At 38.3% G+C, this 26,729-nt stretch overlaps 1 protein-coding gene across 2 annotated transcripts in view; it reads left to right on the top strand.

Annotated features, from left to right (window-relative positions):
- Positions 1 to 26,729, top strand: part of cactin (cactin, spliceosome C complex subunit) — a 213,488-nt gene that overhangs the window by 5,807 nt on the left and 180,952 nt on the right. Inside the window, exon 2 of one of the 2 annotated variants that reach the window (XM_090378432.1) lies at positions 13,357 to 13,443. In XM_090378432.1, the coding sequence (XP_090234558.1) occupies positions 13,357 to 13,443 (87 nt within the window). Of the gene's footprint in view, positions 1 to 13,353; positions 13,444 to 26,729 lie in introns of both variants that reach the window. The other variant, XM_090378428.1, reaches the window with a different exon arrangement.

The raw sequence follows: 26,729 nt of genomic DNA, 5'->3' as shown, positions 1-26,729 counted from the left end.
GGCATGAATTCAAATTGAGGAAAGACAGATGTAGGATACACGTGCAGAAATTTGCCTTTAGCGAGCTGGTAGTTGGTTAGTGGAACAGACTTCCATCCCTTGTCGTGGAAGTTGATAGCCTAAATAAATTTAAGGCTTAGCTGGACAGGTATTTCGAATGAACCGAGGGGTCAAGTGGTTTTTTTTTTTTTTTTTTGGCTGATGCTGCGAGCTTGCTTTCTTGCCTCATATGCCTATGCTAATGCAATTTGATTGGATGCTATGATGTGATCACAAAGGAACTGGATGCAAAAAATAATTTTGATATCATATACATGGATTTTAGAAAAGCTTTCCATGGAAGACTACTGTACAGATTGGAGCAGTATGGCATTAAGGGCAAATTGTTGCTATGGATAAAGGGATGGTTGTGTGGGAGAAGACAGAGTGATAATCAGTGGACACGGCTCTTCATGGGCTAATGGTAGTAGAGTCCCCCAGGGTTCAGTGCTGGGTCCATTGTTGTTTTCTGTATTTATTAATGATATTGATGAAGGTATATTAGGCTTGATTTCCAAGTTTGCAGATGATGCAAAGGTTGGCAGGGTTGTTAATGACTAAGTTACTGCAACAGGATCTAGAAAAGTTGAGCAGATGGGCTGAGAAGTGGAAACTGAAGTTTAACGTTGACAAATGTAAAGTACGCATATGGGTAGCAGCAATTCCATAGTGACTTATCAACTCTGTGGTACTACATTGACAGTAGTAGAGAACGAAAAGGACCTGCGGGTGGTCGTGCAAGCAGATATGAAGTTTTTTGAGCGGTGCAGACAGTTTGCAAGAGTAGCTCATGGTGTCTTATCAGTGATATACAGGAATTTTTCTAGAAGGGATGGAGAGGTGATTATCCCCTTGTATAAGGCAATGGTCAGGCTGCACCTTGTGTGCGTTAGCATTAGGAGCACCTTGAGTACTGTATACAGGTCTGGAGTCCTCATGTTAGGAAGGATGTACAGCTGCTGGAACAAGAATAGAGAGGTCAATAAGATTCGTAAATAGAACAAAGGGTTGCTCTTACAAAGAACGGCTGTAGTTCTGCAAATTGCAGTGTCTGGAGACTAGGCACCTGCGAGGTGATCTGATTGAGGTGTATAAGGCCTTGAATGGTTTGAGCAAGCACAATGCTGATGGAATCTTTCCTCTTGCCTAGATTAATCACCTGAGGGTACATAAATTCAAATTGAGGAAAGACAGTTGTACAATAGATATGTGGAAATTTGCCTTTAGCCAGTGAGCGGCTGATTGCTGGAACAAAGTTCCATCTGTTGTGGAGATTGACAACTTAAATAAATTCAAGGCAGAACTAGACAAACATTTGGAGTGAATAGATGGGTGAAAGTGGGAAGGGATTTTTTTTTTTTTTTTGGCTGATGCTATATAAGCTTGCTTTCTTGCATGATATGCCTCTACTAATGTTAACATAAAATTTCAAATGGTTTGTGTCATAACCAGAATCACATTAGACACAAACTGATGTGACATAAACTGATATAATACAATTCATATTTGTGTTTAAACACAAATCATATCAAACACAATCCATATGATTTGTGTTATCAGATGTGCTGTGCACAAAGATTGTATTGAGAGAGCTGGAATTTCAGAAGCAGAGAAGTCGTCCTCTGACTTCTCTGGTTATGGAATAAGTTGAACAGTATTTAGCATAAAATTTTGATTTTTTTTTTTTTTTTTTTTATGTGAACCCCAAACACGAGAGGTATTAGAACTTATAGTACTTAGTACCGTGCTTGGGTTGAAGGTTGAGAAGACGAAAGAAGATATTTGTTGACATTGGACTTGAGCTTCTGTAAATTATAATTTTCAGGAAATACGTATGAAGGAAGGTTGTTCCAGAAAACGGCAGTTGAATGAATAAACGAAGAAGATGAAAAGTTGGTTCTGTGGGTTTGAAGTTGGACAGTAAATGAATGTTGGCTGGTGGCGCCACGTGTTCGGACTGTTTTGAAAGAGAGAGCGGGAATTGTAGTAGCCAATTGAGAAGAACAGTGCCCATGGAAGTAGCTGTAGAAGAGGCATGCAGCAGAAACAGTATGTCTATGAGAAAGTGAGTGGAGAGACTCAGTTAGAGATGAATCATTAATTAACCTAATTGCCCTCTTCTGAATGGAATCAAGAAGCCTGTGAGAGGTTTTGGGGGCACCACCCCAGATGTGGGAACAATATTCCATGGCAGGACGGATTTGCGATTTATACAGAGTGAGCAGCTGTTTGGAAGAAAAGTAACGCCGAGAGCGAAAGAGAAAACCAAGTTTTTTAGATGCAGAGGAAGCAATATTTGTAATGTGCTTGTGCCAAGAGAGATTAGAAGTCGGGGTAATCCCCAAAAGAGATATATCATTTTGCCTAGAAATCGGAGTGTCGCTAAAGATGAGCATAGGAGCAGAAGAATCCTTTTTGCGAGATATAAGAGAAGACTGAGTTTTAGAAGGGTTGAAATCAACTAAGTTGTCTTTGCCGCACTGGAAAATTACCTGAAGATCGGCATTTAAGGGATTGGTAGCAGATTTTCGAGAAGTTGAAGCTGATTGAGCAGGACAAAGTTTCTCAAAATGGAAAGTGGAATGCAATGGGCTATCATCGGCAAAACTATGGATAGGATTTACTGTCAGTGGAAGAAGGTCATTAATATACAAGAGGAAAAGAGTGGGGGAAAGAACTGAACCTTGGTGGACACTGGCATTAGTGGAGAAGTTAGAAGACAGAGAGCCATCTACCATCACCGTCAGTGAGCGATCAGAGAGAAAACTGGATAACCAATTACTAAAAACAGTTGGCAAACCATAGGATGGAAGCTTGTTTAGAAGACCTTTATACCAAACACAATCAAAAGCCTTTGAGATGTCAAGAGCAACTACTTGTGTTTCACTGAACCTTTCCATTGAATTAGTCCATAAATGGGTAACATAAGCCAGAATATCACCAGTGGATCGACACTGACGGAATCCATACTGGTGCTCGTTGATAAGATGGAAGGTTTCTAGATAGTTTAAGAGTTGGCGGTTAATTGATTTCTCCATTACTTTAGAAAGAATAGGAATAATTGGATGGCAGGGATTTGTCACCCTTTTTAGGAACTGGCTGGATATGAGCAAATTTCCAAGCAGAAGGAAAAACACCTTTGGAAAGTGAAAGTGGAAAAAGGCGGCAAAGAATATGAGTAAATTCAGGAGCACAGGTTTTGAGAACAAGCGGAGAAATACCATCGGGGCCTGGAGCTTTCTTAGCATCATGATTCATCAAAATCCTTATGATATCCTTTTGATGGAAGACCACAGGAGGCATTGAATGGAGCGTGTTGGGAATGGTGGGAGGTGTTTTACCAAGATCATTAATACATGAGCTGGAAGAAAAATGGGATGCCAGCGGGTCAGTTTTTATCCTTGGCTGAAGTGACTACAGAACCATCTGGTTTGGACAGAGGTGGGAGCAGAGATGGGCAAAAGTTGCGGCCAATAGCTTTGGCAAGAGACCAGAATGCTCGGCTACCATTAGGGCAAGAAGCAAGTTTTCTACTCTGAGCCTGTTCAAACTCTAGTTTGGACTGATTAATAACTGCTTTACAATTGTTGCGAGCTTTGGTGTAGACAGAAAATGAAACTGAAGAATTAGAAACAAGCCAATTACGATATGCATCATTCTTCTCTTGAACAGCCTTAGCACATTTATTGGAAAACCAAGGTTTAGATGAAGGACGAGATTTTAAAGTGGACTGTGGGATAAAGGATTCCATTCCTGCAAGAATAATTTCACTGACCCGATCTGAGCAAACATTGACATCAGAACTTTTCAAACATTAATCCGACCAAGGAAAAGAAGAAAAGAAGTCTCGCAGGTCATCCCATTTTGCATTCTTGTTATGCCAAACAACATGATGTTGGGAATAGCCATGAGATAAAGGTTCCATTGGAGAAGAGGCAATCACCAAGTTGTGATCTGAAGTGCCTAAAGCACCTCTCACTTCAACCGTGTACTTAGAAGGGTTGTTTGTGAGAAAAAGATCAAGCGTATTGGCTGTATGATTAGGATTGTCCGGTATTCTTGTAGTTAAATGAACAATCTGTGCAAGATCATTAGTAATTGCAAAAGCCTCAGCATCTCGACCAGCTGGGTCGGTGTGATCAGAAAACAGAAGCCAGCTGGAGTTGTGAACATTAAAATCACCAAGGAAAATTACCTCACTGTTAGGAAAGTTGGACTGGAGAAAGTCAAGTTGCAAAGAGAGGAAGTCAAAGAGCTCCAAGTGATTAGTGGAGTTGGGAGAACGGTAGAGACAACAGATGAATTTGACACAATGAGGTAGAGAGATTTTAAGCCAGAGAAGATCAAAGAGAGTAGATTCCAAATTGCCAAGTCTCTGACAGGGAATATGAGAACGGACTAATGCACAAGTACCACCTTTGAGGCGAAAAGAATCATACAGCAAATAATTTGGGCATCTGAGATGAGCAGTAGTTGAATCAACCGAAAATTGAGATTCTGTCAGAAAAAGTACATTTGGTTTGGCAGACTGCAAGTGGAAATGGACATTGTTGAGATTAGAATTGAGACCATGTATATTTGTGAAATGAATTAGGAATTGCTTGGGAGGTTTAGATCTTTTCACAGATAAGCTTGCTCTATTAGTTTGACAATTCACGGTGTATTCAATAGTAAGAAAAAGTGGGTGGAACATGCTGTATGAAGTAATGAAATTTTTGGATATGGCATGCACGTAGTAAGAATATACCCAGATCCTTGACATGATGTGGCCTCGACAATGCTCCTCGCATACACACTACTCGAACTCCCTCCAGTCACTATCTGGCAGAGTAGAGGTAGCAAGATTATACACTAGCTGATCTGGAAGCCTCCTAGAGAGTTACCAATTGGTTCGGTCCGGTGTACTAACTAGCAGCCGGCCTGCGAACACCATTTTAGAGCTGTACCCTCGAAATGTAATGAATATTGGATATCGCCATGATGTTCCTCATAACCTCAAAAGTCATCAATCATACTGCATGATGGAAGAGATAGGGAAGGGTTGACTGTAACTTAACTCTAGAGACTAAACATGGGTTCCACCACTTCATGCTTTCAATAAGCAAAGTGGTGGTATTTCACCAGTTGATGAGTCATCTACCACCTAGTACTGCCTGGTAACATAGAGGGGCGGCGTTCCTCCATGTGGTGTGGGCGCCACACCTCGACCCCTGCTTACATTGTTCACACCTGGGTAGTCACCCACCATGTACTTGTGCATGGAGGTTATACCCAGGATTAGTAACAGTCTCACCATCCTGAAGGTGCAAGCAGAGGATTTGGCTGTTATAGACCGTCCGGACTTCGCCGAAATTGGGTCCCCTTGACTTGAGTGTCACCTGAATATCAGTTCCATTAGCGTTTTAGACTCCCAGGTAGCAAGTACAGCTTGTCTGGCATATCTGAGAGAATGTCTGTGACAACCTCATGGACCAAGGATTGCTGGATTTGTATGGTTTTACTCAGACGATCCAGCAGTGCAGCTGCACCAGCCACCAAAATTCACTGATTGGGGTTTATATTAAATAAATATACTATGTTTTATTTGTTGGTGTGATTTATATTATAACAAATAACATTGTTTGTTATGATTTATATTATAACAAATAACTGGGCATAAGCAGCAGTGCACCGCTTGATTAGACCGGGGTTCGAGTCTGTGACTGGCGCCTCCATAGCCAGGTGGGAAGGAGCAGCAGTGCGTAGCACACGCTTCTTTATTTGACCGGGGTTCGAGCCTGTTACCACCAAATACGGAGGATGCGGAAAGGTCAGGGAATGACCACTGCATATCCCGGAGGAATATGGCCTTAGTTGCTAATGCTCCTAAAAACCAAATAACAAACAACAATATGTATATATTTAAAAATGTGGTTAATTTATTTATTTTCTAAATAATATATTTGATTCTGTCCTTCAAGGGCTCTCGTACATTGTTTCTTTTTTAAAATAAAAAAGTAAGTATTTTTCAGTTAATAGTAAAAATATAATGCATAAACTTAATAGGAAGTTGGAGAGGGCACGCTAAAAAATCTCGCAGAGGGTGCTGATAAACCTGGGGCTGGTTCTGGTTTTACTTTAAGTGGTGGTGTATAGTTTGTTTTACTGAATATTTTTTGAAGGATTGCTTTCATATCATAAGCACAGTCTGTGCATATACAAAGACCACAGGCCACCTTTTATCAATTGTTATCAAACTTTAAATGCAGCAAAATTTTTTTTCAAGTGTCTTCCAAATTGTATAAAATCAAATTGCGATGATCAATATAAACTAAACCTGAAAAATGCTTACAAAATGTGCCCACACACACACACACACACTGGTGTTCAAATAAAGTGCATCACCCATAAAACTGTAATTGTCGTCCGAATAACGTAAGTATATGGCAATATTTCTTACAGATTGCATCAGAGAAGATTGACACATGTGGGTGACGACGTAATATTGCATCAGCTGTTACTTTCAGCTATATGAGCAAGCTCTCTGCAAGAGTTGCAGACATACCTAGCTTGTGTCAGGATTGCGAGTTACGTGCAGTTGATGCCACAAAGAAAGAGTGCTATTGTTGCTTTACGTGAGGAATGATGTTCTTCCTGTCATATTGCTCTTGCTTATAGAGTGCCTTGTAATCAGTCTACAGTGAGTAGATTTCTTTCCAAACTCAAGAATACTGGTTCTGTCGATAGGAAAAAGGAAATAGATGCTCCAGACAAGTCTCGATGCCAAAACAGGACCGCGTTTTGAAGTGCTTTTTCCTTAAAAACCGTAAAGCTTTTTCATCTGAGCTGAAAAGAGAATGGGAAGAACATACATGAGTGGTAGCAAGTGCAGTAACAGTCAGAAGATGCCTCTTCAAAAATGGACTTGTAGCCCATCATCCTAAGAAGAAGCTCCTCCTCACATAAAAAATGAAAAAGGCCTGATTAATTTGTTGTAAAGAGCATGTCAAATGGACTCCTGAGCAGTGGAAGTCCAGTTATTTTCTCAGATGAGAAGAAATTCAACTTGCATGGCTCTGATGGGAGACAAACAATTCGCTGTAGATGTGGTGAAGAATACCTTCCCGACTGTATGGTGTCTACAGTGAAATTCCCTACCAGCCAAATGATATGGGTGTGCATTTCGTATTGCGGAGTAGGTCACCTGCAGTATATAAAAGGTTCCATAAATGCCAATGGATACCTGGCTATATTGGAAGGCAAATTGCTACCAACCATTAGAGACCATTTCAACCTGCCAAGTAACTGCATCTTTCAGGACGACTCTGCTGCTTGTCATCAATCAGGTGAAAAGTGTAAGTAGGCACTTCTGTATTTACTTTAGCTTCATTTCTGCATTAGAAGTTGGACAGTAATGTGTTTACGTTTGTTACAGGTGAAAAAATGGTTGTTTGAAGAATGGTCTATTACGACTGTTAGCTGGCCAGGAAACAGACTGGACCTAAATCCTGTAAAGAACTGTTGTCTTCGGATGGAGTCTGCAGTTGCCAGAAAGAAACCAAAGACCCTTTGTGAATTGCATAATTCGTGTTTGGAACCACAAACTATCAGTTGATTATCTTCAGAAATTGATTTTGTCAGTGCTTTCACAGTGTGCTGCTGTCATCAGGCAGTTCAACTAAATGTTAGTTTGCACCTTGTGGATTTTTCATTTTGTTTTCCATTTAAAATGATAAACTGAAGTAAATTGAGATCTTCTGATAAAATTTCAGCCATAATTGTCATGTTTACCAAAACTGTTGTATAAAGGTTGCAAATGCTCATTTTGGAATATTTTGAGAGCACCCGTCAAATATTACTTAGCTTTAGCCTTAACTATTAATAAATATCTTTGTTTATATTTCTATTTGTGATGCCAGTCATTAATGTAACATTAGCAACGTGAAAAAGGTTTAGAAATTTGAAATTCCCTGGTGATGCACTTTCTTTGAACACCAGTGCATATATAATGTGAGAAAACTATTATAGAAAGTCAGAAAGTATTATCTTTGAATATATTCTGTTTTTCTTTCAGAATATATTCATTTTTGATGCATGATTTTATTATTATTATTAGCCCTATGGTGCAAGGAAGCCTGTGGCTTTTGGAGCACCAGCCAAAAAAAATTTCTGAGTTACACTGAGAGAGAGAACAAGAGTCTGAAGTAGAAGGGAATCATCAAGAAAGAGAAGAATGATGATATTCATTCTATGACCCTGGGTGTGCCAAGCCCATATTCACCAGATGTGTGCCCCTGGGGTATTTATTCATTAAAGTTGTAATTTTGTCACCAGTCCCCCCCCCACACTACCATACGTGGGTGTTTGAGAATAAGGTTCTAGCTGTCCAAAAGTGCAGTCAGATAGGATGGTCTCTAAGCAGTGCTTGCAGGCTGCCATGAGCTATCCTGGCAGCCTGCAGTGCTTGCAGGCTGCCAGGATAGCTCATGGTATTTTGTTAATGGTATACAAACTTTTCTAGCAGGGATAATGAGGTGATTATCCCATTATACAAGGGGAATAGTTAAGTCATGTCTTGAGGCATGACCTAACTATTGCCTACAGGTCTGAAGGCCTCATTTTCCCTTCATCTCCCTTTACAAATCTCACTGGCCTTCATCTCTCTTCACCCAACTCACTACCCTTTTCTACACCCATTCCAGCAGGAATGGGTGTAAAGAAGGGCAGTGGGATTGTTGAAGGTTATGAAAGGGGGGGGGGTCTTGCCAAGAAAGCTTCAGCTCTGCAAATTGTAGCATCTGGAGACTAGGTACCTGCGAGGTGATCTCATTGAGGTGCTTAATGATTTGAATGGATTGAGCAAGCTCAGTGCTGATGAAATCCTTCCTCTAGCACAGATTACACATATGAGGAAGCATAAATTCAAATTGAGGAAGGGTGGTTGCAAGATAGATGTGCGGAAGTTTGCCTTCAGCCAGCAGGTGGATGGTTCTGGTGCGAACTTCCATATGTTGTTGTTGTTGAAGTGAGTAATTTGAATAAATTTAAGTAAGATATTTTTTTTTTACTGATGTTTTATAAGCTTGTTTTCTTGCATAATTTTCCACTACTAACACTAATATTAATGAGCAGTAGCCTGGAAAACAAGATGCAGGGTATTTCAGACACTTCTGGGAGTCATTGCGGTACAAGTAAACACATGGGTTGTGTTAGGGTAGCTAAGAATAGGAACAGGTGCATGTATACTTGTGTGTAGTACACCAATACTATGAGTTTGGTAAATGAATTTGATGAATTTGAAGTATTGCTCAAAACATCAAAGGCAGATATTGTTGGGATATCAGAGACGTGGTGTCACACTGATATAAGGAATGCAGAACTGAATTTGAGGAGTACAGAAAAGATAGAATTTGTACAGAAAAGATAGACAGGATAGGAAGGGAGGAGGGGTTATGCTATTAGTTAAGAAACACAAAATCCAACGAAGTGAAGCCAGTCAACATCGCTGGACAGTGTAGTGTCGAGTCAGTTTGGTGTGACATAAGCATTGGGAGATTAAAATTGAGAGTAGGAGTGTGCTATAGGCCTGATGACTCTGATGAGTATAATAAGAAACTCTACAGGGAAATAGTTGGCCAGTAAATCAGATGGTCTTATAATGGGGGATTTTAATTTCCCAGATATTGACTGGAATTTGTGGGTTGGTCACTCACGCACTAGCAAGGCTTTTGTGGATTTATAGGATGATTGTTTTCTACGTTGGCATGTTCGGGAGGCAACTAGAGGGAGTAATACTCTTGATCTGATTATCAGTAGTGATTCTTCATGCTTTAAGAATCTGCAGATAAAGGAACCACTAGGTGGCAGTGATCAGTTTGCTGAAGTGGGATTTACTCAAAGAGGTAACTACCATCAGGGGTAAAGGAAATGGTTTTTGCTTTCATAAAGGCGACCACGATGGTCTGAGACAGTTTTTAAATTCTATATGGTGGGACCAACTGATGATGTTACCAACAGCAAATTGAAAATGGGATGCATTCAAGGAACTTATCTTGGAAGCTACTAGGCTTTACATACCAACTAAGAAATATTGTTCAAGGTTTAGTCCTAAATGGATGTCAGATGAACTAATGAGACATATGGCAGACAAGAAAAATGCATGGGATGCATATAAATTAATGGGTAACATGGAAGCCTATGATATAAGCTGGTCTGTAACCAAGTCACAAAGCAGATTAGGCAGGCAAAGGCAGATTATGAGAAATCCTTGGCAAAGGATGCAAAGAGTTCTTTACCTATGTGAACTCTAGAAGGAAAGGGATGAATCAGATTTGTCCTCTGGATATTGATGGTTCAACAGTTGAGGATCCTGCTCAGGTTGCTAACATAAACGAGTTTAACTCGTTTAGTTTTTAGACCTGTGAGTTTAACTTCTGTTCCAGGAAAATTAATGGAGGCACTGGTTAAAGAAGCACTGCAGTACCATCTAGACAGGACTTCAGTTATAGCTCGGACACAGCAAGGTTTTTTTAAGGGAAAGTCTTGCCTGACCAATTTGATTGGATACTATGATGGCATCACAAAAGAACTGGAAACCCCCGCTATTCGTGTGGGTTACGTTCCTGAGAAATGTTGCGAATACTGAGTTATGGTTCCCATAGTAATAAAGGGGTACCGTTCCAAAGTATGAAATATATAAGAAAAACTAGTCTAAAATATTGTCTATGTATGTATTACATGTACCTTCATATTATGACTATGTACATAGTGAAATGGAAGCATATGGCATCGAAATGAAAATAAGAAACAATTTAATATTAAATGTAATATTTATTAGAAATTTCAAACAAATCTTTCAAACCAGCGCCTTTGCTAGCAAAAAACTTATCCCGCCAGTGCTATCCCCAGTTTCGCTAAAGGGTTGATAAAGGAGTTTTGCCTTTTCACGAATGATGAGTGAACTTAACGGAATTTTATTTTGAGTTCGATCTTCTCTCCACAGATTTAAAGCTTTTTCCATTTTTTCTAATTTAACATCATGAGTTACACAGCAAATTTTTGAAGCAATTAGCGCGTTTTCACGGACACTAGAGCGGATTTTTTTCTTCCGATTTCTTGATTGATCGTACCATTGACTCATTGATTTTATAATGTTTTGCCACTGAGGAGATACTTTCACCATTAGAAATTTTGTCTAATAACTCAATTTTATTCGCTAATGTTGATCTTTATCTTCTTTGATCTTTTCACATTTCCCTTGTTATTCGTAGCCATATTTTTGTACGGGTTAGAAAGAACTTGTCCACAATAAAGTCACTTTCTTCCTTTAACATGCTCTAAAAAGTCTATTTTACACTGCAAAACGGTAGATTTATCATTTTTGTAAGCATATCAATTTATAAATTGATAAATTTATTCAATTTATAAGCATATAAATTAAAAGCAAACGACGAAACCTTCCATGACAAGTGCATAACACATACTGAACAAGGATTAGCGAGAAACATCCATGCTCGCGATTTTGTCACCCCTCTCCCCCCACCCACTGAGCACTGTTTTGACCAGGAAAGATAATTCTAGCCACACCCATGTTTTTTATGGCGGAAAATATTCACGGTGCTTTAAAATTCTTTTTTAGGTTTCATTTTATATTAAATTGGTGATTGCGAATACGCGAAACTGCGAATATAGATACCGCGAATAGCAGGGGTTTACTGTACTTGGATCTTAGAAAGGCTTTTGATACTGTTGCACATGGAAGACTGCTGCACAAATTGGAGCAGTGTGGCATTGGAGGCAAATTGCTGCTATGGATAAAGGGGTGGTTGAGGGGGAGAAGGCAGAGTGGTAATCAATGGACACTGCTCATCATGGACTAATGTTATTAGTCCATGATGAGCAGTGGAGTCCCTCAGGGTTCAGTGTTGGGTCCATTGTTGTTTTCTGTATTTATAAATGATATTGATGATGGTATATCAAGCTTAATATCCAAGTTTGCAGACGATCAAAGGTTGGCAGGGTTGTTAAGGACACTACTGATGCTATGCTGCTGCAACAGGATCTGGAAAGGTTGAGCAGATGGGCTGAGAGGTGGCAAATAAAGTTTAACATTGACAAATGTAAAGTACTACATATGGGAAACAGTAACCACAGAGAAACGTATCAACTCTGTTGTACTACACTGACAGTGGTTGAGAATGAAAAGGACCTGGGGGTAATTGTGCAGGCAGATATGAAGTTTTCTGAGCAGTGCAGATGGGCTGCAAGGGTAGCTCATGGTATCTTGTCAATGATATACAGGAATTTTTCTAGCAGGGATAACGTGATTATTCCCTTGTATAAGGCAATGGTCAAGTCACACCTTGATACTGTATACAGGTCTGGAGGCCTCATTTCAAGAAGGATGTAGAGCTGCTGGAACGAGTACAGAGAAGGGCAACAAGATTAGTGAATGGTACAAAGGGGTGCTCTTACGAAGAAAGGCTTAACTTTTGCAAATTACAGTGTCTGGAGACTAGGCACCGGCATGGTGATCTGATAAAGGTGTATAAAGCCTTGAATGGTTTGAGTATGCTCAATTCCGATGGCATCCTTCCTCTTGCTCAGAATAATCACCTGAGAGGGCATAAATTCAAATTGAGGAAAGACAGATGTAGGATAGATGTTTGGAAATTTGCCTTTAGCCAGCGGGTGGTTGGTTGGTGGAACAGACTTCCATCCCTTGTTGTGGAAGTTGATAGCCTAAATAAATTTAAGGCAGCTGGACAGGTATTTTGAACAAACGGAGGGGTGAAATGGGAGTGGTGTGTTTTTTTTTTTTTGTTTTTTTGGCTGATGCTGCATAAGATTGCTTTCTTGAGGCATGTTCACTCTTCTTGGTCAGTATTTTAAGCATACCTGATTATTTCATTCCAAGCCTTCATTTCTTTATCACATTGTCAATTAGTGACAGACGGGCTCACATCTGGTGATTATGGGCTTGGCACACCTAGAGTCCTGAGCTGGATATCATCTTTTTTGGCTGGTGCAGCATAAACCTCAAACCCCCTTGCACCATTAAAAATGGCAGAATAATGATAATAAATAAATCATATGTTACATCCATCATAAAAAAGGTCTCATATCATGTTTTATCTCCTACCACTAAAAATTTATATAATACCTAAAATCTATCTTTTCTTTTGTTGTAATACACAAACTGTTTTCAGATAAAATTATATTTGTAGTTGGGTGAAATTGAGTGAGTGACCATTCAAAAGAATAGATTTAATTGATATTTTAGTTTCTTCTAAAAATAACTGATACCAAATTTTATTTTTAATCATTTTTTCTTAGTAGAGAGTCAACGTCAACAGATACCGAAGGAAGTACAGATACAGACAGACATGACTCTGCTAAAAAGGAAAAACATAAAAGTAGAACAAGGTATTTTATTCATATTTCTTTTTTGTCTATTATATATTTATAAAAATAAGCTGAAAGTATGTAGCGTGAATGTGTAGAACTAAAGATGAATATGAGTATGCCACAGAAAGGGATATAATCATTGAAGGAGAAGAAATTATGCAGAAAAGGTGGATTCATATACTTATCTTGGACAAGTCATTAGCTGTAATAATGATAAATGGCTGGAAGTCAAGAGAAGAATAAATTTTGGATGGAAATATAGTCACATACTGAGGAGCAATATTCTAATTTGTTTGAAATGTAAAATAATGAACCAATGTATATCCGTGACTTATGGAAGTGAAAATTGGGCACTTGGCAAAAGAATGGAAGAGAAACCAAAAACCACACAGAGAAGAATGGAACAAATTATATTAGGAATCACTGTTGGATAAGAAGAGATGCACATCGATTAAACAACAACCTCAAGTAAAGGACATACTTATCAAAACTGAAGAATTGAAATGGACTTGGCAGGACAAATAGCCGAAAGATCTGATGACAGGAGGACTAAGAAAATAACAGAATGATACCGAAGAGGAGCTAAAAGAAAATCTAGAAGAAAACAGTGGAGATGAAATTCAAGAGTTTGTGGATAGTAAATGGATGGCCACTGCACAAAACAAAAGGAACTGGAAAATTGCTGGAGAAGCCTTCATTCTGCAGTTGTTTGAAAATGGCTGATGATGGTGATGATGATGTGTAGAACAACTCATTAACTAAGGTTGCAATTATAATTTTCATAATTTTCCATAATGTTTCATTACATATGCGGCGCCTCCATAGCCAGGTGGGAAGGAGCAGCAGTACGTAGCACACCTTCTTGATTAGACCGGGGTTCGAGCCTGTGGCCACCAAATTTGGAGGATGCTGAAAGGTCAGGGAATGACCACTGCATATCCCTGGAGCAATATGGCCTTTGTTGCTAATGCTCCTAAAAACCAAATAATAAACAAACAAACAACAGTCATTACATATGATGGAATAAGATAATTTTGGAGTTAGAATTCTATCTTTATATTGAAAATATTTTGACTATACTGCTGTATGTCTCTCACATGGTTTGATTTTATAGTATTATTATGCTAATGAAAATTAAAATTATCTATTATACAGCTTATTATAATTTAAAAGTATGCTGGCCTAGGGCTCAATGAATCCAAGTCACCAGATTGCCACTGCATCTAAAATTTTTATGATGTAGTGTCTGATATTTTCTGCAGTATTATTCTAATGTTTTTGTCTCCACATGTGAATCATTTTGAAATTCATTCTTTGTGCATTGTGCTGTGAAATTTCAGGTGACAGTTGACTGTAGACCATTACTGTCACTAAATTGCTGGCAGCACTCTGTTATAAGATTGATTGTCATTTGTTGAAGGAGCTTGCAGTTATGACAAAGAATAACATCCTCACTAAGATTCGTCTTTTGTTGTGGTGTAACAAAGAAAAAACAGTAATCTGAAATGGTCTGTCATTGTACAGTGCATTTTATAAATAATATTGTTTTTGTAAATGTTTGTTTGTCTAATCATGGCATTAAAAGTCATTACCTTTACAGTTAATTCCATTAAGATATAACTACAATTAAAAACAGTTAGTGTCATTTATTAGCATTAGCATTAGTAGAGGCATTTGATGCAAGAAAGCAAGCTTATGCAGCATCAGCCAAAAAAAAAAAAAAAAAAAAAAAACCACTTCCACTTCACCCCTCTGTTCGTTCAAAATACCTGTCCATCTGAGCCTTAAACTTATTTAGGCTATCAACCTCCACCACAAGGGATGGGAGTCTGTTCCACCAACCAACCACCCGCTGGCTAAAGGCAAATTTCCGCACGTCTATCCTACATCTGTCTTTCCTCAATTTGAATTTATGCCCTCTCAGGTGATTTTTGTGAGCTAGAGGAAGAATCCCATCAGCATTGAGCATGCTTAAACCATTCAAGGCTTTATACACCTCTATCAGATCACCTCGCTGGTGCCTAGTCTCCAGACACTGTAATTTGCAAAACTTAAGCCTTTCTTCGTAAGAGCACCGCTTTGTTCCATTCACTAATCTTGTTGCCCTTCTCTGTACTCGTTCCAGCAGCTCTACATCCTTCTTGAAATGAGGCCTCCAGACCTGTATACAGTACTCTAGGTGTGGCTGACCATTGCCTTATACAATGGAATAATCACCTCCCTATCCCAGCTCGAAAAATTCCTGAATATCATTGACAATACTCCATGAGCTACTTTTGCAGCCCGTCTGCACTGCTCAGAGAACTTCATATCTGCCTGCACAACCACCCCCAAGTCCCTTTCATTCTCTACCACTGTCAGTGTAGACCACAAAGTTGATACGTTGCTCTGGGGTTGCTGTTTCCCATGTGTAGTACTTTACATTTGTCAATGTTAAACTTCATTTGCCACCTCTCAGCCCATCTGCTCAACCTTTCCAGATCCTGTTGCAGCAGCATAGTGTCAGTAGCGTCCTTGACAACCCTGCCAACCTTTGTATCATCTGCAAACTTGGACATTAAGCTTGATATACCATCATCAATATCATTTATAAATACAGTCGGTCCTCGTATAACACGTGTTTGCATTACACGAATTCGATCATACACGATTTATAAATAGGGGAACGTTATCTTATATAACACGAACCGAATTCGCTTATACACGATTCGCCTTTGTGTTTACAAGAAAAATGGCAGTCGAACGCGGAATCACCCCAACTGAACGCAACACGATAGAAATGAAGAAGATTCTGAAAATGTATTTATGTGTTTTATATCAGTGAAGGGGAAACACATTTCACCATAATAACGTAAAAACCAACACAATTCCAGCTTTCGATATAATCGCAAATGCAATTAGATGGAGTTTACTACCAGTTTATAACAGGTTCCACTAGCAGAAACGCAACTGGAAATTGTTTTTATTGTTTTATGGTAGTAACCTCCAAAAATGTGCTTTAGTAAAATGCGAGGTGTTAATTAATAGTGTATCTCGGCCTTTACGGTGTTATTTATTCAGTTGCTACACGCGCGCAGCTTTGTTTATGCGTATCAAGCGTGCCTCCTCGTTTTGTAATTGTGCTTTATTCCCTAAAAATTAGTAAAATACTATTAAAATTAGTAAAGATTCACTAAAAATTAGTAAAATACTTAAAAGGTGTGAAAAGGAAGCGTCCTGGCTAAGACACTGCAGATTCAGAGAGAGAAAAAAAAGCAATATCGATAAACAGAGGCGGACTGGATCAAAAATTCTTACCCGGGAAAATTTATAGTGGCCTCATACTACGGTTTATGGTCAAAATCACACCGGCCTCCGGCCCACCGTGGTTTCCCCCGTAAGGCTTATGGCCAGTCCGCTTCTGTCAATTGAGAAAAAATATGAAATTGTGAAACGCTTTGAGCGAAATGAAAGACCATGTGATATTGCACTTGCTACAGACCTAAATGAGGCAACGCCGAGAATTACAAAGAATGCAGAGAAAATAAAAACAACTTTCATAGCGGGAACAACTCAAAGTGTAATTAAAATCCATTAGATTAAGACACAAAGAATTGGAAGAGATGGAACGGCTGTCATCTCTTTGGGTAGAAAATAAAACAAATAGCAAGTTTGCTTACAATAGAAGCAAAAGCATTAGCAATATTTTATTACGATTTACGTATTATAATTTATACAGTACTTACGTATTATAAAATACGTAAGTATTTTATTACGACTATTTTATTTAATATAATAATTTTTTTACGAATAAAATACGTATTTTATTCGTAAAAAATACTTTTTTAGTATTAAAAAATACTAAAAATACTTTATTATAATATAATATTATTTTTATTACGTATTTTAATCGTTATAAAATACGTAAGTATTTTATAACGATTAAAATTACCCGATTATTTATTGTTTGGTAATGTTTTGGTTCCAAATGTGTGTTCAAACTTGGGTGGTCGGCACCTAACCCTACTTTTCCCATAGGGCCTGTTGTTTATATTGCACGATTTTGCATTGCACGAGGATTTCTAGGAACGCAACTATCGTGCTATACGAGGACAGACTGTACAGAAAACAATAATGGACCCAACACTGAGCCCTGAGGGACTCCACTAATAACATTAGTCCACGATGAGCAGTGTCCATTGATTATCACTCTGTCTTCTCCCCCTCAACCGCCCCTTTATCCATAGCAGCAATTTGCCTCCAATGTCACACTGCTCCAATTTGTGTAGCAGTCTTCCATGTGCAACAGTATCAAAAGCCTTTCTAAGATCCAAGTATATAATATCAAAGTTATTCCCTGCATTCAGTTCTTTTGTGACTGCATCATAGTATCCAATCAAGTTGGTCAGGCAAGACTTCCCCTTAACAGAACCATGCTGTGTCTGAGCTATAACTGAAGTCTTGTCTAAATGATCCTGCAGTGCTTCTTTAACCAGTGCCTCCATTAATTTTCCTGGAACAGAAGTTAAGCTCACAGGTCTATAATTACTTGTGTCAGCCTTTGATCCTCCTTTTTGAATTGGGGTCACATTTGCACATTTCCAGTCTATGGGTACCTCCCCTGAGTCCAAGGAAGCTCTCATAATTATGGCTAAGGGTTTGCTTACTTCCTTTGCTGCCTCCTTTAATATAACTGGATAGATCCCATCCACCCCGAGTGCCTTTCTTGTGTTTATCTTCAACAGTTTCTCCTCCACTTTACTCCCAGTTATTTCAAGATTCTGTAGCTTACTGCTAGAGTTGAATACACCTCTGGCATTCCCCTTGCTGAATAACTCCTCATGTGTGAATGTCGATGCAAAATATTCATTTAGTTTGTTAGCTACCTGAGCAGGATCATCAACAGTTGACCCATCAATATCAAGTGGACCAATCTGATTCATCCCCTTCCTTCTAGAGTTTACATAAGTAAAGAACTCTTTGCTGTTTTTCTTTGCATCCCTTGCCAAAGATTTCTCGTAATCTGCCTTCGCCTGCCTAACCTCCTTTGTAACTTGGTTGCATATCAACTTGTATCTATCATAGGCTTCTGTGTCATGTGTTAATTTGTAAGTATCCCATGCATTTTTCTTCTCTGCCATATGCCTCATTAGTTCATCTGACATCCATTTTGGCCTAAACTTTGAACAATATTTCTTAGTTGGTATGTAAAGCCTAGTAGCTTCCAAGATCAGTTCTTTGAATGCTTCCCATTTTGAATTTGCTGTTGGTAACATCATCAGTTGGTCCCAATGTATAGAATTTAAATACTGTCTCAGTCCATCGTAGTCGCCTTTACGGAAGCAATAACCCTTCCCTTTACCCCTAATGGTAGTTACCTCTTTGAGTAAATCCCACTTCAGCACATTGTGATCACTGCCACCTAGTGGTTCATTTATCTGCAGATTCTTAATGCATGAAGAATCACTGCTGATAATCAAATCAAGAATATTCCTCCCTCTAGTTGCCTTCCGAACATGCTGATGTAGAAAACAATCATCCAATAAATCCACAAAAGCCCTGCTAGTGTGTGAGTAACCAGCCCCCAAATTCCAGTCAATATCTGGGAAATTAAAATCTCCCATTATAAGACTCTCTGATTTACTGGCCCACTCTATTTCCCTGTACAGTTCCTTATTATACTCATCAGAGTCATTAGGCCTATAGCACACTCCTACTCTCAATTTTGATCTCCCAATGCTTATGTCACACCAAACTGACTCAACACTGCACTGAACAGCGATGTCGACTGGCTTCACTTCCTTGGTTTTTATGTGTTTCTTAACTAATAGCATAACCCCTCCCCCCTTCCTATCCTGTCTATCCTTTCTGTAGACGTTGTACTCCCCAAATTGCAGTTCTGCATCCCTTATATCTGTGTGACACCACGTCTCTGATATTCCAACAATATCTGCCTTTGATGTTTTGAGCAATACCTCAAATTCATCAAATTTATTTACTAAACTCCTAGCATTGGTGTACACGCAAGTATACCTGCACCTGTTTCTATTCTTAGCTACCCTAACACAACCCATGTGTTTACTTGTACCGCAATGCTCCCAGCAGTCTCTGAAATACCATGCATCTTGTTTTTCAGGCTTCTGCTCATTCTAATAGAAGCAGTGCAAAAATCTCTTTCAACTCTGCCAGTGGCTACTGTCAATCTATTGGTCTTTGTCTCCCCCCAAGCTAGCAGTTTTCCGACCCACCTAACACTGCCTCGATAGCATCAGCAAATATTCTTGCACCCTTTCTATTTAAGTGTATCCCATCCCTGTAGAAGCAATCTCTCCTGTTAACAAGGACAGTCCAGGCTCAAAAAAAATTCTACCCCTTGAGCCTTGCATAATCTTTCCAGGGCCGAATTGATCGACAAGGCTCTCATCATATACTCCCTCCTATCGTGTCTGGGCAGAATTGCAGACACTTTCAAATTCAACCCTAATTCTCGGCTTTTGTTCAACAGTGACCTGTACTTGTTAAGTAATTCTGCCGGTCTCCTACTCTTAATATTTATTAGTGCCAACGTGTACAACTATATCACCTTTTGTGCCCTTAAAAGATGATATTCGCTCTACAACGTCATCAACCTTTGCCCCTGGCAGACATACCCTGGTCCTGTTCCACCTATCTTTTTTACAAAGCATGTTCCCCGTTTCCCTGACAATAGAGTCACCAACAACTACTAGTTCCTTCGGGACCAGTGCATTCTGCCTTGGGGGTTGTCTCTGTGTCACGCAATGCCCAAGTGCAAGCTCTGGCGTTGATGTGGGCAGCTGAGAGCTTAATGGGCCCCTCAATTTAGTTTCTTCGAGGGCATCTACCCTGTCCTTCAAGCTCTCATATAGGCCCACAAGAACGCCGAGTTGTTGCTTGATATCGATACACTCCTTGCATCGTGCACACACAAAGACATCCCCCTTGGCAGTATCATGTCCCGTACCCGATTGCTTTGCAAACATCAAGCAAACAGTGCATTTTGTAAGGCTGTGAGTCAGAGGACATCTGCCCCCCTCAGTTCTGCTCTGAGCCACAGCACTTCCATTAGCTTGAGCCTTTTGCTTTGCTGCTCTGGTCTGAGTCATGATTCTATTAATTTATTAATTAATTATGTTATGTTATTAATTATGTTAAATATAATTAATTATATTACGTTTGTAATCTAAGTCGTTATATGTATTTATTTAAACGTACAATTTAACTACTAACGAAGTTGAACTAACGCTATCTAGTACGGTATATAACTATCGTATCACAAAGGCGGGAAAATTACGAACGGTAGCGGAGTTGAAACACGTGGAAACCTTTAAATGCAATTACAAGGCCGAGTAAAGAATAAATACACCAAATTAATCAGAAAATCACAAAATAATGTTATACTACTAAATTTAAATCAAAAGTTTTATAAAAACAATAATTTCAAATCAATAAATAAGAAAAATCCACTTAGCGGCTTTGAACATGACCGTCTCTAGTAGCCTCGTGTGAAGATCATTAAGATCTGGACCTATATTGATCACTTGCACAATTCCTCATGGGGGTGAGGATGTCTATGTAAGTAAGAGAAGGGAGACAATTTCATGGAGATCAATTGACTTGGCTAATGAGAGAGACCAAAAAAACCTATTCAGCCCTTTTAAGATGTTCTTTTATATTTAAGTACACAGGTTTATAATGGCCTGGGTTATAAAAAATGAATAATAATGTAAAATAAACAAAAAACCAAAAATTCTTTTGCTACTTACCTGAAGTATAATTGGATAGATTCTGTCAACTGCTAGTGCCAGTTTCACTTTAAATTTTAACAACTTTGCTCATACTCCTCAACTATAAAATCATCCAGCTCCCATTATTAGCAATATCACTGGTATCTTCAACTTTAAAAACTTCCTTAGATGTGAATATGGATGCAAAATATTTATTTATTTTATCAATGACTGGTTCAGGATCATCGATATGGTTACCACAAATATTAGGTGGATCACTTTGGTTGATTCCTTTCCTTTTACTGTTAACATAAGCAAAAACACCCTTGTTATTGTTCTTTGCACTATTAGCTAAGAACTCTTAGCTAATAGTGCAATTCATAGCTGCTTTAGTGTCTTTATTACAGAATACTTTATATTTATTGTAGGATTCAAGGTCAACTGGTATTTTGTAATCAACCCATGCATATTTCTTCTCTGTCGTAAGGTCATCAGGTTTTTTGAAATCCATTTTGGTGTATATCTTGAACAATACAGCACCATTTTGTTAGTATGAAAAGCTTAACTTCCAGAATAAACTGCACTGGAGTTTATTCAGCAAGTTTATGGACCTAGATGCTTTAAGCGAGACATCATTATTGAATTGGTGTGAGAGATAAGGACTCTTTTGGGAAAGTTTATGCTGAACCTTTTTTTTTTTTTTAAATGCCAAAAGCAATTTCCTAGAACACTGGGTACTCTCTTACTAAACAGTAGTGGCTGATGATTTCTTTATTTTTTTTATATATTTTATTTATTTTTATTTTTTGTTTTGTTTTATTTTTTTATTTTTTTTGCCTGGTGCAGCAAAAGTTTATAGCTTCCTTGTCTTATATGGCTAATACTAATATCATGGACCACTTGTTAAAAAAAACTATACACTTCTCTTCATATGCAAGTGGGGAAAGGAAATCTTCACTGTAGCCATCAGCATCTCCTACATATAGAGGTAACTTGTTTTGTAATTAACATCTTGCCAGATAAAAGGAAACTTCCTGAAACCCTGTCTATACTTCTTTCCCTGTAATTTGAATTTATGATTCACAGGTCTGGAATCATTTGTTACTGTGAAAATTTCACTTTCATTCATTTTATTGTTCTCTTTCAGAATCGTATAAAGTGGATAAGAGTCCCTCTAAGATACCTGGTTACCAAGCTATGTAGTGCACTTATTTGAAATCTTTCACAAAACTTTTTTTAAAATTTTTGATGTATCCTTTAAATACAGTCAGAGCATTCCCATGCAGTCTCATTGTTTTCTTATATTTAATAGAATTTTAGCATCCCTTTCTTTACAAGCAATTGTTTGATAAATCATTGTCAGGACACCATGGGTTCTCCTTGCCACTTATCTGCACCAAAAATAAAACTATATCTGCCTAGCTCATGTCCTAGTTTCACCATGAATCTTACTAATGTTATTCCTTAAGTGAAACCATTGGCAGCTTTAAGCACAAGTAAACCATGCAACCATTTGGGTCTGCAAAATTTGGTGTGGAGGTCTTTTGCATTTGAGTAAAAACATAAATTATACAAATATTATTACTGATTTTAAGAATCACATCTTCTAAAATAAAAATTACCTCTGATACTTAAAGGAATCACACAATTCATTTTCTGTTCTATTTTTTATATTTTATCTTTATTTTTTTATTGTTTATTTTTTTGCCTGGTGCAGCAAAAGCTTATAGTTTCCTCATATAAGTTAATGCTTGATAAGTTATGTTAATGGTTCTTTATACAGGAACTTGCCAACTTACGTAATACTCGACTTATGGAAATTTGACTTTATATGTTTTTGCTGGCCAGTGCAAATTTAAAAAAATCTTGGAAATATATTGTGCATCCTGTAGGAATAAATGGAGGTATTGTGAAAATATCATAATGTGAACCAAATAACACTTTTTTTTTTTCTTTTTTTTATTTTGTAATTTGTTCCAAGTCCTTCAAAGTTTAAAATTTTGCTATATTACTAACCTTATCTCCCTAAAAGGTCATTTTTACAATGGAAATTCACTACACTTCCATCGTTATCATATGTTCTGTTATAAGAATCACTTTTGAAAGCCTTTGTGATATTGTTCTTAAACACATTACTGGACGTCACGACCATAAAACAATAAAAACAATTTGCACACTCCAGTTTATTGGGTTTTTCTGTTAGTGCATCTAATTATAAACTCTATCTTGTTGCATTTGCGATAATACCGATAACAGCAATTGTGTGGGTTTTTATGCTATTATGGTGAAATGTGTTCATCTTCAATCATATAAAAAACAAATTTTCAGAAACTTCTCTTCATTCTTATTTACTTATTACAATGGTGAAGGGAAAGGGACCAATGGAAAGTACAAGTGCTGGCAGGGCCAGGAAACGAAACAAAATTGATTTAGAAATGAAGATGAAAATGATTAATTAAGAAGTACAAAGCAGGACAAAGTCTGTCATCTGTTGCAAGGGAATTAGGTCTCGCTGCTTCAACAGTGAATACTATTTTAAAGGACAGTGTGCATATAAAAGAACATGTCAAAGGATCAACGCACTTAAGATCAATAGTGATCACAAAACAGTGTTCAAGCTATATTGAAGATGGAACAGCTGTTAATAATATGGATGGAAAATCAGATTCAGAAGCGAGTGCCCCCGAGTCTAATGACCATTCAAGCAAAAGCAACAAGTATTTATAAAGATATTAAGGATAAGTAGCGAACCCCATCCCAAGTTTGTGGCAAGCAACAGGTGGTTTAATAGGTTCAAGCATTGCACTGCTTTCCACAATGTTAAAGTATGTGGTGAAGTCGCCAGTGCCGATTCTGCAGCTGCAGAGAAATCTTGTGATGTGTTGGAAAAAATTATCGATGAAGGTGGCTATTCAACGCAGCAAATTTTTAACATTGACACGACTGCTCTGTATTGGAAAAAATGCTGGACTGAACATACATTGCCAAAGAGGAAAATACAATGCCAGGTTTTGAGGTGTCAAAAGATAGCGCCACTCTCCTGCTTGGGGCAGGAGGGTGGCGCTATCAGCGAGAGCAGATTAATACCACTGCTTGTGTACAATTCTGGAAATCCTCGTGCATTTAAGGGCATCAATAAAGCCACCCTACCCGTGCATTTCTGATTGAACCAGAGAGCATGGATAACAATATCTCTCTCTTTGAGGATTGGTTTAAATGCTGCTTCATTCCCGAGGTTGAAAAACATTGTAAAGACAACAACGTCCCTTTCAAGATTTTGCTTCTATTAGATAATGCTCCTGGACATCTTATGCGTCTAGGTGATTTCAATTCGAACGTGAGAGTCATATTTCTGAAACAAGACTTCGCTCATCCAACCTATGGATCAGCGTATTATTTCGAATATAAAAGCATACTGTTTATGCACAACATTTGCTCAGGCATTGTCTGCAGTAGACGATGAGAAAAATTTTACGTTAAGAGAATTTTGGAAATCTTACATTATTAACCATGCCATCTTAAACATTAACAAGGCCTGGGCGGAAATTACTAAAAGTTGTTTAAATGGTGCATGGAAGAACCATGGCACGTAAAAGGCTTCGAAGGATTTGAAAAAGATGAATCATATGAAGAGGTTACGGATAAGATTGTAAATGTTGCAGAGCTACTTCAGTTGGAGGTTGATGCCAAAGACATGGAGGAGTTAATAGAAGAAGAAGAGAAGGAATTATATAACTAAGAACTTATTGACTTACAGGCAGCGATAGTGAAAGAAGAAAAATGCTGATGAAGCTCAAGATGAACCAAACGAGGAGCCGAGATGCTTCATCACCAGAGAGATGGCAATGGCATTTCGTGAAATTGCATCAGCAATGGTGAGGTTTGAGAAGATGGATCCTGACAGCGAATGATTCTTAAAAGCTGACAGAGGGGTGAATGGTATGTTTGTTTGCTACAAAGAAATCTACGATGAAAAGAAAAAAGCCACCATCCAGTCATCCATTAATATGTTCTTTTGTAAAGTTGAGCAGCCAACCCTTCTAAATTTCCACAATCCTCAGCCTCCACAGCAGCATATTTATCAGCTGAAGACGTTGATTCGGGCAACGATGCTCGAGAGGTAAAACTTAATGACATTATGCCTGTCTCTTCTCTTTTTCTTATAATTTTATAATTTTTTGAAATTTTTTTAAATTCCATGCTTTTGTAATTTTTCCTGTGCATGTGATAAAAAATTGAATAAATACAATAAATAATTCTATTTGTATATTCGCCGAACAATTTTTTTTTGATTCAATCAATTCAGTGAGCACAGTTGCAAGTGCTGCACAAGCAATGGAGAAATTCCAACTTACGTAGTGTTCCGTGGAATGTAACCCTTACATAAGGAAAACTGCTAGATTGGGGGGATACAAGGACTAATAGATTAACAGTAGCCACTGGCATAGTTGAAAATGATTCTTGCACTGCTTCTATTGGAATGAGCCGCAGCCTGGAAAATAAGATGCAGGATATTTCAGAGACTGCTGGGAATCATTGGGGTACAAGTAAACACATGGGTTGTGTTAGGGTAGCTAAGAAAAAGAACAGGTGCATGTATACTTGTGTGTACACCAATGCTAGGAGTTTAGTAAATAAATTTGATGAATTTGAGGTGTTGCTCAAAACATCAAAGGCAGATATTGTGGGGATTTCAGAGACGTGGTGTCACACAGATATAAGAAATGCAGAACTGGAATTTGGGGAGTACAATGTCTACAGAAAGGATAGACAGGATAGGAAGGGAGGAGGGGTTATGCTATTAGTTAAAAAACACATAAAATCCAAGGAAGTGAAGCCAGTCGACATCGCTGGACAGTGCAGTGTCGAGTCAGTTTGGTGTGACATAAGCATTGGGAGATCAAAATTGAGAGTAGGAGTGTGCTATAGGCCTAATGACTCTGATGAGTATAATAAGAAACTGTTCGGAGAAATAGAGTGGGCCAGTAAATCAGAGAGTCTTATAATGGGGGATTTTAATTTCCCAGATATTGACTGGAATTTGGGGGCTGGTCACTCACACAGTAGCAAGGCTTTTGTGGATTTATTGGATGATTGTTTTCTACATCAGCATGTTCGGGAGGCAACTAGAGGGAGTAATACTCTTGATCTGATTATCAGTAGTGATTCTTCATGCATTAAGAATCTGCAGATAAATGAACCACTTGGTGGCAGTGATCACAGTGTGCTGAAGTGGGAGTTACTCAAAGAGGTAACTACCATTAGGGGTAAAGGGAAGGGGTATTGCTTTCGTAAAGGCGACTACAATGGACTGAGACAGTATTTAAATTCTATACAGTGGGATCAACTGATGATATTGCCAACAGCAAATTCAAAATGGGAAGCATTCAAAGAACTTATCGTGGAAGCTACTAGGCTTTACATACCAACTAAGAAATATTGTTCAAGGTTTAGGCCTAAATGGTTGTCAGATGAACTAATGAGGCATATGGCAGAGAAGAAAAATGCATGGGATACATACAAATTAACACGTGACACGGACGCCTATGATAGATACAAGTTGATCTGTAACCAAGTTAC

This window comes from Mastigoproctus giganteus, chromosome 1 (assembly GCF_048544385.1).
Source record: "Mastigoproctus giganteus isolate SK-2022 chromosome 1, ASM4854438v1, whole genome shotgun sequence".
NCBI classification, from domain to species: domain Eukaryota; kingdom Metazoa; phylum Arthropoda; class Arachnida; order Uropygi; family Thelyphonidae; genus Mastigoproctus; species Mastigoproctus giganteus.
The sequence above is the reverse complement of the archived record's forward strand: the minus strand, read 5'-3'. Positions and strand labels throughout refer to the sequence as shown.